At 40.1% G+C, this 13,144-nt stretch overlaps 2 protein-coding genes across 6 annotated transcripts in view; both read right to left on the reverse strand.

The window, feature by feature from the left end:
• The window catches only part of LOC127528083 (uncharacterized), a 532,584-nt gene that overhangs the window by 353,112 nt on the left and 166,328 nt on the right, over positions 1-13,144 (reverse strand). The gene's annotated exons all lie outside the window — the stretch shown is intronic.
• The window catches only part of LOC114659714 (proton myo-inositol cotransporter), a 503,513-nt gene that overhangs the window by 306,038 nt on the left and 184,331 nt on the right, over positions 1-13,144 (reverse strand). For all 5 annotated transcript variants that reach the window (XR_003717583.2, XM_051935138.1, XM_051935134.1 and 2 more), the window contains exon 2: positions 12,307-12,466. Coding sequence is in view for 4 of the 5 variants with exons in the window: in XM_051935138.1 (XP_051791098.1) it covers positions 12,307-12,466 (160 nt within the window). In the remaining variant the exon portion in view is untranslated. The remainder of the gene's footprint in view (positions 1-12,306; positions 12,467-13,144) is intronic.

Here is a 13,144-nt window from a genome sequence, read left to right on the forward strand (position 1 = left end):
TACTCTTTAGTGGTAGGTAAATTCTTTAATAGAATGAAATGTGCACACTTACAAAAATGATCCAGAACTACAAGGATCTTTGTATATTTCTAATTTGATGCAAACTCCATAATAAAATCTATACTAATAACTTCCCATGGCCTAGTATCAAAAGGAATTGGCTGCAACCGCCATGTAGGAAGACCCTTAATAGGTTTTGACATTTATGCTAGAGTAAAACCTAAGTCATTATCACAAACAATATGGTACAAGTTTTGCGACAAGAAATACCATTACAATCATCCTTTGTTTGCATAATACCAAAATGACATACAACATATACTGGTGTGGGCATATTAAGATATTCCCTCTAAATTCTGTGGAGATAAAGGGCATCATGTAAGTTACATTGCTAGGGAGTAGTTGTGATGGTTAGAAATTCTTGTAGTTAAATAATTTTCTACAATTTTAACTGAGAAAACTTTGCAGAATACTGTTTGGAACCCCACAGTGCCTGGAACCTCCATGCGCCCTTTAGCTCCAGTTCTAGATGGAGTACTTCAACAACGACGGGTAAAGTGGCCTTCAGCAAATAAGGAGCAAGAGTAGCTCCAGTTTGACAGTGATATGGATAACATCCTAGAAGCAACTATGAAGGGTGATGCTGATAGGAAACTTCAACTGATAACACCATCATTATCTGTATGGCTGCCAAGAGGATTGGTAGAGTGGAGGAGAAGGGCGCAATACTACCGTATGTGAAGAATCGTAGGGCTTTAAAGATTAATGGACACTTAGACGGCAGATTAAGGAAGAGAGAGATGCTCTATGACAACTTCGCAGCATCCTCAGGAAGAAGTTCAATCACTCTCCGCAAAGCTAAATGACCCGGAAGTAGGGCAAAAGAGAAGGCCAGGAAACGGGAGTTTTTATCTCAAATCCCTTCGTACTCACCAAGCAGTTGTGGGCCAGAAAGGGACTGGCCATCTTGTTTGCTCCCAAGAGGAGATGGACCATTATCTCCACAACACTACTAGTGATGTAGCAAGGGAAGAGGAGCTAGGAGAGTAAGTAGAGCTCTGATCAAATCACTTAGACCCACAACTGATTTTGATAGCAAGGGGACCAGTTGGAAACAGATCAAGGAGGTATTGAAGGCTGCTAAAGCCGGCTCAGCCCCTTGGCCCAGCAGAGTGCCCCATAATGTGTAAAAAAGGTGCCCCAGGCTGTTGCACCGACTGTGGAATATCCTGAAGGTGATCTGCAGGGGCAAGGCGGCCCATCTGTGGGCAGTAGCAGAAGGTGTCTCTGTTCCTAAAGAGGAAAACTCAAGGACATTTGAACAGTTTAGGACAATCTCGCCACTGAGTGTTGAGGGGAAGATATTTTTCAGTATTGTCACACAATATCTGAGTGAATATCTCCGGAAGAACCAGTACATCAACACATCAGTACAGAAGGAGGGAATTCTAGGAGTGCCCAGGAGTACACTAAATTGGCGCTATGTAATCTATTTTTGGACTATTTTCAATCAAAAATTATGACCATATATCAAGGTTTTTCTACCAACTATTCTTCATCTCTGCTGGCCATTTCTACTTCTAAATCTTCAGTTTATTTATCTGAATTTAACCCCACTACATCAACTTATATTGCTGAACAAATATCTAAATTAAATCAATCAAGTACACTTAGACCCTGCCCCTGCTTAACTGATTAAGGCTTGTGCTGATAAACTTTCCACTCCCATTTCTCATTTTATCAAATGTAGTTTCCACACCTGTGTTGCTCCAAGTGATTTAAAAACTGCTGCTGTAACCCCTGTTTTAAAAAAACCTGGCTTAGATCCGTTACAGTTAAAATTTTATCGCCCAATCTCTAATCTTCCATTTATGGCAAGATCTTATACTGTAAAAGGTTGTTGCAGCTCAACTTAATGATTATTTAATCTTGCATGACTTGCTTGAGCAATTTCAATCTGGACTCAGAGCCCTACATAGCACTGAAACTGCTTTACTTAAGGTAACCAATGACTTACTTATAACCGCAGATTCTGGGATGACCGCTGTTCTAGTTCTCCTTTACTTAAGCGCAGCATTTGATACAGTTTTACTGTCCCGATTTTCAGCTATTGGTGTCTCTGGTGCTGCTCTTTCTTAGTTCACATCATACCTTAGTGATCGGCAGTATTATGTCTTCATTAGGGAACACAAATCTGCCACTACTGTACTTCACTCACACAAGGTATCGCTCAAGGGTCTAATCTAGGTCTAATTCTCATTAAAAACATCTATGCTGCCCATTAGGTGAGATTATTAATTAGTATGGTCTAAGGTTCCACTGCTATGGCGATGACACACAACTTCATATAAGAGTTGATGCAACTGCAACATCTTCACCTGTTGCACTGACTGATTGCATTCAGGAAATCAATCATTGGATGACAGATAATTTTTTTATGACTTAATCCTGATCTCTGCCCTCTCTACCCGTCGTGGGCTAAAAATTTACGTTGATGGGATCCTGGCTGAATCTTCAGCATCAGTCCGTAATTTGGGTATCATCTTTGATCAGCTTCTTACGTTTCCACCACACATTATAATGCTCAATAGTACAAACAGCTTTTTTTCATCTCTACAACATTGCTCATCTGCATTCTTTCCTCAGTGTGAAGGATACTGAAACACTGATTCATGCTTTCATCACTACCCGTCTGGACTATTGAAATGTACTGTTTCATGGCCTCCCGACTAAATATATCAATAAATTACAATATGTTCAGAATTCTGCTGCTCGTCTACTTACACACACTAAAAACTCTGCTCACATCACTCCTGCCCTTTATGATTTTCATTGATCACCAGTCTTTTTAAGAATCAAATATAAAATTATTCTTCTCAGCTTTACAGCCCTTCATGGTTTAGCCCCTCATTATCTGTCTGAGCTGCTGCTTCCTTACACTCCTGCTCATGCATTAAGATCATCGGACGCTAACTTACTCATTATACCTAAATACAGGTTAGTAACTATGGGTGGCAGAGCTTTCAGTGTGATAGCCCCTAAAATTTGGAACTGCTCTTCCTCTCAGGAAAAACCTATTAAAATCCTGTTAAAAACACATCTCTTCAATAAGTATTATTCATTTTCTTGTATGTAATTTCTAGATAGATAGATAGATAGATAGATAGATAGATAGATAGATAGATAGATAGATAGATAGATAGATAGATAGATAGATAGATAGATAGATAGATAGATAGATAGATAGATAGATAGATAGATAGATAGATTCTTTATTAATCCCAAGGGGAAATTCACATTTCTATTGTCTTGTTAATGTGTCTATTGAATTGTAAAGTGTCCTTGAGTGTACAAAAGGCGCTGCATAAATAAAACATTATTATTATTACAGTAATCCCTCGCTATATTGCGCTTCGACTTTCACGGCTTCACTCTATCGCGGATTTTATATGTAAGCATATTTAAATATATATCGCGGATTTTTTGCTGGTTCGCGGATTTCTGCGGACAATGGGTCTTTTAATTTCTGGTACATGCTTCCTCAGTTGGTTTGCCCAGTTGATTTCATACAAGGGATGCTATTGACAGATGGCTGAGAAGCTACCCAACCAGAGCGCGTATTACCTATTAACTAAAACTCCTCAAATATATTGTGAGCACGGGGGCTCCTCAAAAAATACTGAAAGATTACCTTCACATTGCTCTCTTCCTTGCTGGGCTTAAATGTGGCTGTTTTGTCAAGCGATATGCTTCCTGCATGTTGCTTCGTATACTTAAAAGCTCGAACGGCACGTATTGATTTTTAATTGTTTGTTTTTCTCTGTCTCTCTCTCTGACATTCTGTGCTCCTGACGGAGGGGGTGTGAGCAGGGGGGGCTGTTCGCACCACTAGACGATACGGAGGCTCCTCTAAAAAAATGCTGAAAGGCTACCTTTACATTGCTCCTTTCTAGCAGCTGCGTTGTCCGGTGGTGCTTCGCATACTTAAAAGCCCAAACAGCCCTATTGATTTGTTTGCTTTTCTTTCTCTCTCTGCCATTATCTGCTCCTGACTCGCACTCCTTTGAAGAGGAAGATATGTTTGCATTCTTTTAATCGTGAGACGGAACTATCATCTCTTTCTTGTCATGGAGCACAGTTTAAACTTTTGAAAAATAGACTAATGTTTGTTTGCAGTGTTTGAATAAAGTTCCTGTCTCTCTACAACCTCCTGTGTTTCTGTGCAAATCTGTGACCCAAGCATGACAATATAAAAATAACCATATAAACATATGGTTTCTACTTCACGGATTTTCACCTTTCGCGGGGGGGTCTGGAACGCAACCCCCGCGATAGAGGAGGGATTACTGTATTATCATTATTATTGGATGTACCATTTCAGTGATTCTCTTTACTTTGGCAATGAATATCCTGGTTAAGTCAGCTGTGGAAAAGCGTTGAGGCCCGCTGACCAAGTCCAGAGTCAGAAAACACCCCATTAGAGCCTTTATGAATTACCTGATAATAACAACATCTATGCCAAGATGTTGATGGATCCTACTGGGCTTACAGAGACTCATCATTTGGGCTAGGATGTGCTTCAAGACGGCTAATTCCAGGTCTCTAGTATTAAGGAAAGAGAATGTGACTGATTGGTTTTGCTCCACTCTGGATGATACACAAGTTCCTTCTATTTCTAAGAAACTGATCAAGAGCCTTGGCAAGATCTTTGACAACACCCTGATGGACTCTAGATCTATCAAGGCCACAAACCAGAAGCTGGAGGCTTTGTTGGTAACGGTGGATAGGTCAGGCCTACCAAAGTGTTTTAAAACCTGGATTTATCAGCAAGGTGTACTTCCCAGGACCTTGTGGCCACTGCTAATTTATGAGGTTTCACTGTCAACTGCAGAGGGCTTTGAGGGAAGAATCAACCACCATCTCCGTAAATGGTTGGGCCTCCCACAAAAGACTGAGCAGCATTGCTCTGTATGGGAGAAAAACAAACTAAGACTCCCTTTGAGTAGTCTGAATGAGTAGTTTATGGTTATCAGCACAAGAGAGATGCTTCAATATAGGGAGTCTAAGTAACCCTACAGTCTCCAAGGCTTGCATTGAGATAAGGACTGGAAGGAAGTGGAGGGAGGAGGATACAGTGGATAGGGCAGAGACAGAGCTATGCCACAGGACTCTGGTGTGGCCAGTGACATCTGGTCGAGCAGGGCTTGGGAGCATACCACAAACCAGTTATGATAGGGCCTGTACCACCTGGTACAAGAGAAAGTGAGAGCAGGGGTCAAGGAACTTGAGGGAAGTCAAGTGGTAGGAATGCTATGGACCGCAAGATCTCCTGGTCTGAGCCCTGGCAGGTTGAGCCCTTCCAGATCACGTTTCCAAGCTCTCTATGATGTCTTGCTAAGTCTATCCAACCGCTTCTGCTGGAGCAAGGTTGACGCTCCAGAAGACCCCTTATGCCAGAGAGAAGGGGAACTTGAACATATCCTTAGCAGTTGCCTGAAAGCACTGGGTGAGCTTCAAAATTGCTGGAGGCATGACCAAGTATTGAAGGTAATTACAGGAACAATTTCAAGTGCCAGAGACCAGATCAAGTGCACCAGACCACTGAGACAGATGATTGCTTTTGTCAAAGCGGGAGAAAAGCCCAGACATCAGCCAAGGGTAGCACTAGGGCTCTTGGGAACAGCACCAGACTGGCAGGTGAAGGAAGTAGAGACTACCTTGAGCCCAGACATCGTCTTGTTTTCAGAAACATCCAAGCAGCTGGTTACGCTGGAACTTGCAGTTCCTTGGGAGGAGAGGATGGAGGAAGCCCATGAGCATAAGAAAGAAAAGTATGTTGAGTTGGAGGAAGACTAGCTGTTTTGTCTTGGTAGAGTTCTATATTACTCTACTTTCCCCTTTTGTATTATCAATGTGTAGCCTTTGTCAGAATGCCTCAAATCTCACAGACTTACCACTGTTTACAAGGTATTGTAGTTTATAATTCCTCCCCACCTTACCTCCTACATTTATAACCTCAGGCAACTAGGTGTAGTAAAAGACAAGCAGGAGTTAAGTTATACTTTAAATAATGTATTATTGATAACTAGCCCACCCGCAGCGTAGCATACACCGCATAATTATTTATTGATGGGTGAACTCTTCCTGAAAGACACAGTTGTCCAAATGGGGTGGGTTTGAGGATACGACTGTCAGTGAATGAAAAGATGGAACTCTGGAGAGAGCAACATACAATTGTCCGTGACTGAAAACTGGTTGTGGCAGATACAGGCATATCTTTTTGAAAGTTTGGCCCTGTGCCTTATTAATTGTCATTGCAAAGGCCAATCTAACAGGAAATTGTCTGCGTGTAAAAGTAAAAGGCGAATTTGAATCTGATGGGGTCAGGGATATCCGGGGAATAGGGACAGTTTGTGAGGTAGGAGCTGCGATAGTTTTACACTCCAGTACATTGCAGTGAATGCGGGTAAGTCAGTCTAGTGCCATTACAGAGACTTCTTGCTGGCATGTGATTTCTGAGAAGCATGACGACTGAACCTATTTTAATTTTGAGTTTATGCAGAGGCATGCCAGTGGGAGTAAGACTGTTAAGAAATTCTTCGGGGAATGAAACTTGATCTGCGGGACTGTCTGTGACGATGTAGTCAACGCTGGTGACTGATAAGTTTCGGTACTTGTTCATTAAGGTGTAGCGAGTCTTCGTTGGTGACGCTTAATATAGCTCGCGAACTGAGTTTTTCCGGAGTCACAGTTGAGAAGTCGATGTCGCCATATAGTTGTTGAACGGGATCAGAAATAAAAGGAAAACAATGTGAAGGTAATGGAAGTGGGAGGAGGGTTAGAGTTGGCGGGCGGAGCTCTGTCATGCGTATCCCATGATGTGGGAGGAGGGTTAGAGTTTATGCGGAGGCATGCCAGTGAAACTTGATCTGCGGGATCGTCTGTGACAATGGAGTCAACGCTGGTGAAAGTTACTTCGTCGGTAGGGATAAGTTTCAGTACTTGTTCATTAAGGTGCAGTGAGTCTTCGTTGGTGACGCTTAATATAGCTCGCGTACTGAGTTGTTCCGGAGTCACAGTTGAGAAGTCGATGTCGCTAAATGCAGTTCTCATGGCAAGCCTGTAAGCATACAATTGGAGCTGCGTGACTCATGCTCTTTTCGCGGTTCGCTTTTCCTCAACATGGGTCAATTGTATGTGCCAGCCTGCATCTCCGTAAGGGAATAGCAGTGGATAAACCATGGGGTCACAGTTCATATTGAGTACAGAGATACGCTTGCAAGCATCTCCCCTTGGGTATATGCAAATGTCGCGTTGTGCAGGAGGTTCCCCGTCTTCACCTACAAAGATAGCAGCAACATCAGTTTGACAGGACGGGGCGTTATACCTTCTCATATCCAGAGTTGGATTTTCCATGAATATCATTCGTACAGCAGCAACAGGGTTACTGTGAGTGATAATGTCATGCATTTGCATGTATGACTTAGCGAAGGGATTAACCTGTCATAGCATTTTGTCTAGTTGCAGCAACAAAATCTCACTGCAAGCGCTATTACCTGATGCAGGAATTTGTATAACATTGAAAGAAGAGTTGTTTCCATGAAATACATGTGAAGCGGTGGCCATGTTAGGAAAATGAACAGTCAACTTGGCTCAGAGGTGCATGTGGACCGTAGCACAGACCAAAGCAACTCAGGATGTGTTTGGAAAATGAACAGTCAACGTGACTCACAGGTACATGTGGACTGTACACAGACGAAAGGAACTCAGGTGAGGAGTTGGGGGCGGGCACATGAGCAGGCAGTGCGCATGCCTCGAGAGCAAGGGTGGACGTGGGAGAAAGCGACTCAGGAGGAGAGTTACAGTTGGCGGGTGGAGCTCTGTTGTGCATATCCCATGATGCGGGAGGAGGGTTAGAGTTGGCAGGCGGGGCTCTGTCTCGTGTGCGTGCGTATCCCATGGTCGGGCGACTTGGTGGATTATATATAGAAAAGCAGCCGGAACCGAAAAGAACAATGAAAAGTCAATGTGGCTCAGGTGCATGTGGACTGTAGCAGAGACGAATGCGACTGAGGCGGTGTTTGGTGAGGTGTTGCGTGCTGGCACATGAGCAGGCAGTGTGCATGCCTTGAGAGCGAGGGTGGACTCGGGAGGAGGGTTAGAGTTGGTGGGCGGGGATCTGTCGTGCGTATCCCATGACGCAGGAGGAGGGTTAGAGTTGGCGGGTGGGGCTCTGTTGTGCATATCTCATGGTCTTAGAGTTGGTGGGCGTGGCTCTGTGAGTTGGCGGGCGTGGCTCTGTCATGCATATCCCATGGTCTCTGTCTTGCGTGCCATGGTCAGCTGCTTAGTGAATTGTTGGTGGGCGGGGCTCTGTGAGTTGGCGGGCGTGGCTCTGTCTTGCATGCGTCTTGCTTGTCATGGACTTAGTGAATTATATATATAGATATTCAAAAATAATAACAACTAGCAAAATACCCGCGCTTCGCAGCGGAGAAGTAGTGTGTTAAAGAGGTTATGAAAAAGAAAATCAAACATTTTAAAAATAACGTAACATGATTGTCAATGTAATTGTGTTGTCATTGTTATGAGTGTTGCTATACACACACACATACACACACATAAACATATATATACATATATACATATCTACATATACACATATCTACATATATATATATATATATATATATATATATATATATATATATATATATACATATACACATCCACATATATATATACATATATCAACATATATATACACACATACACACACACATATACATATATACATATACACATACATAGATACACATACACACACATACATATATATACACACATACATACATACATACACACACACACACATATATATATATATATATATATACACAGACACATATATATACATATATATTTACATATCTACATATATACACATATCTACATATATATACACATCAACATATATATACACATATATATATATATACATATCTACATATATATATATATCTAGACATACATACAAAAATACATTGACACATATATATATATATATACATATCTACATATATATATATATATATATATATATATGTAATTGTGTTGTCACTGTTATGAGTGTTGCTGTCATATATATATTATATAATATACACACACACACATATACATATATATACATATGTACATATACACATATATACACATATGTACATATACACATATATACATATATATATATATATATACATATACACATCTACATATATATACATATATATATATATACACATATCACACATATATATATATACATACACACATACATACATACACATACATATCTACATATATATATATATATATATACATATCTACATATATATATATATATATATATATATACAGTAATCCCTCGCTATATCGCGCTTCGCCTTTCGCGGCTTCACTCCATCGCGGATTTTATATGTAAGCATATTTAAATATATATCGCGGATTTTTCGCTGCTTCGCGGGTTTCTGAGGACAATGGGTCTTTTAATTTCTGGTACATGCTTCCTCAGTTGGTTTGCCCAGTTGATTTCATACAAGGGACGCTATTGGCAGATGGCTGAGAAGCTACCCAGCTTACTTTTCTTTCTCTCTCTCTTGCGCTGACTATCTGTGATCCTGACGTAGGGGGTGTGAGCAGGGGGGCTGTTCGCACACCTAGACGATACGGACGCTCGTCTGAAAATGCTGAAAGATTATCTTCACGTTGCTACCTTCTGTGTGCAGCTTTTAACTATGCTGCACGGTGCTTCGCATACTTAAAAGCTCAAAGGGCACGTATTGATTTTTTTTTATCTGTCTCTCTCTCTCTCACTCTCACTCTCTCTCTGCTCCTGACGGAGGGGATGTGAGCTGCCGCCTTCAACAGCTTTGTGCCGCGGTGCTTCGCATACTTACAAGCCAAACAGCCCTATTGATTTTTTTGCTCCTTTGAAGAGGAAGATATGTTTGCATTCTTTTAATTGTGAGACTGAACTGTCATCTCTGTCTTGTCATTGAGCACAGTTTAAACTTTTGAAAAAGAGACAAATGTTTGTTTGCAGTGTTTGAATAACGTTCCTGTCTCTCTACAACCTCATGTGTTTCTGCACAAATCTGTGACCTAAGCATGAGAATATAAAAATAACCATATAAACATATGGTTTCTACTTCGCGGATTTTCTTATTTCGTGGGTGGCTCTGGAACGCAACCCCCGCGATGGAGGAGGGATTACTGTATATATATATATATATATATATATATATATATATATATATATCAAATGAATGTCAACCTTTTGTAGGGTCTGTCCCTGAGACTTATTAATTGTCATAGCTAAGCAGAGGCTTAGTGGAAATTGGAGGCATTTGTATTGAAATGGGAGATCAGAGGGTATAACGGGGATGCGAGGAATAAAAACTCTCTCCCCTGAGCCACCGCCAGTAAAAATAGTTGCTTCAATGAGGTTGTTTTGCAGACACGTGACCTGAAGTCTCGTGCCGTCACAAAGTTTCAGTGGCTGTACGCAAATCCACAATCGGTTTCATATTGTTTTCGTACCTTACCAATTGTGTAATGTGTTTTTTGAACAGGTTTGATTCATCAAAGTGATCACTCCTGCTGCGTTCAGTCACTTCACGTGAGCAGCTCTCTTGTGTGATGTTGCGATGTCCAGGGGTTTATTTAATGTTAGCTAAGACCCGGCAGTTAAAAGTTTCTCGCTACAGCAATTTTAACTCTGTCACAAAGTGATCCAAACTGTCGTTTTTACCTCGTGTCTTCTCATTAAACTTGTATCTCGCGAATATGGCATTGCAAACGGCAGCGGGTTAGTTCACGTGCTTACATGGGAGGCGTGATGACGCGATATATTTTGATATATATCAAAATACCCGCGCTTTGCAGTGCTGAAGTACTGCTTTAAAATTTTTATTAAGAAGAAAAGTAAACCTTTTTAAACTGAGGGAAAATGAATCAATAATTATTTCTTAAGGATCTCTTTGTATACCATGTTGTCAGTTCGTCCTTCCCGTTCTAATATGACCAAGCTGTGTGCTGAGCTTACTCTTGAGCATGAAATCTAACGTGGTTTGTGCCCTTCAGAATGAAAACAGTTTGCATTCACCTTTTTAATAAAAGGCGAGCTTTTAAGCCTGAGAAATCACCCCGTAAATGCACACGTTTAATTGCACGTGTTAATATGTATGCTTACACAGTATTAAAAGACACTCAAAAATTAACGTCATTTACCTTCGTTCCCGCGTTTGACTCATGCTGTAAATCTCTTCCTTGTTTTTAGTTCACGTGATTACGTAGGAGGCGTGATGACGCGATACGTGACTCCGCCTCCTCCATTACAGTATATGGACAAAAAACAGGTTCCAGTTATGACCATTACGTGTAGAATTTCGAAATGAAACCTGCCTAACTTTTGTAAGTAAGCTGTAAGGAATGAGCCTGCCAAATTTCAGCCTTCTACCTACACGGGAAGTTGGAGAATTAGTGATGAGTCAGTCAGTGAGGGCTTTGCCTTTTATTAGTATAGATAAGTAAAGTACAAGTGAATATTGGCAACCATACAACCTGATAAATGCTGATGTGTAGTTTCAGACGGTACACAGACTTGTTTATTACTTAAAATGTCCCTAGTTAAAGCATCATTTTTGGTCAGCTTTCATCAGAACAAGCCACATGCCTTTCTCAATATGGCTGCCAAGTTGTGCTCCACATTGCAATGGTGTGACAGAAAGATGCTTCTTCATGTTGATGTTTGTAACAGTGATAGGGAGTGGTAAAACAACCAAATTTATGCATTCTTTGTCCAAACCCTTAGCCTCCCAAGTCATACACTGTTAAAAACAGTCAGTTGTCTGAAATGTGCTTACCAAAACCATACTGTACATAGAACAGACATCTAAACCAATGTTAGATGCAGAATCCCAGTTCGCTTAATTAGAATTTGAAGGGTTATATTTTCCCTCTAACTTTGAGTAGCACTATCTTTCCAGAGTCAGAAGAGTTGGAGCATACAAGCTTTACTTCATACTACATCTGGTTTGCAATTTCCTGATGCATGTGACCAGAAGAGTACATTGTAGGACTTCCAAAGGTGGTGTGTGTATCATGTTTGAACTATGTGTACATCTTTTGACTCACATCACATGCTCATAAAATGAGAAACATATTAACTCAAAATAGCCCAAAACTCCAGAATTATTACTCTGCTTAGAAAATAAAATCCTTTAGAAAAATAAAAATAACACATACCTCCATCCATCCTTAGGAAGATAGCTGAAGGCCCCATCAATGACACTGGCAAAAAATTGTCCTCCAGTGATAAACAATGTGTTGACAGTTACTAATCTTCCTCTTAACTGTGGAGGGGCAGACTCAGCAATATACACAGGTACAGTCATGGAAGCAATTCCTAAGGAGAAAAAAAATTACAGCTTTATAGTTACATTTCTGTCACAAAATGAAAAGAACAGATGAAATACAAATTGGATTATATTTTAGCCCAGATCTCTAGGTGAATACTTATATTTCAAATCTTTTAATAAATGTCAAAAACTAAATAGAGTTCAGACTCAATCAAGAAAACTAAATAAAGTATTTCAATTTTATTTCTAAGGATCTTAACTTAAAAGCTATTATTTTTGTTTTGTCATATTATAAAACACTTCCATTTGTTATTGTAGAAATAAAAGAAACAAATAAACAAAACTAATAACAGAAATATTAATGTTTGTGATAGTGTGTAACAGCAAAGTAGGCAGAGTTGTATTTTCTTATAAAGCATCAACAAAAAATTATCTGTATTTCCTTTGACTAAGGATCTTTGATCTAATTATCTAGCTTTGACTTGTACAAGGACCTTCAGATCGAATTTTAAGCCAGATATGATTTGTTCTCATGTTATCGTCTCCACAGTACAGGTGATTATTGTAATACACTTGTTTTTAAATTAAATAAATGTGACGAAAAGTGAATTAAGTTACAGGGATGTGCAAGCTAATTTTAACTTTGGGGGTGGCTATGTAAAAAAAAAATGTTGATGAATAATCTATTGCAAAATATCAATACTACAGTAGTAAAATGATATTTG

This window comes from Erpetoichthys calabaricus, chromosome 1 (assembly GCF_900747795.2).
Source record: "Erpetoichthys calabaricus chromosome 1, fErpCal1.3, whole genome shotgun sequence".
Taxonomy (NCBI): Eukaryota; Metazoa; Chordata; class Cladistia; order Polypteriformes; family Polypteridae; genus Erpetoichthys; species Erpetoichthys calabaricus.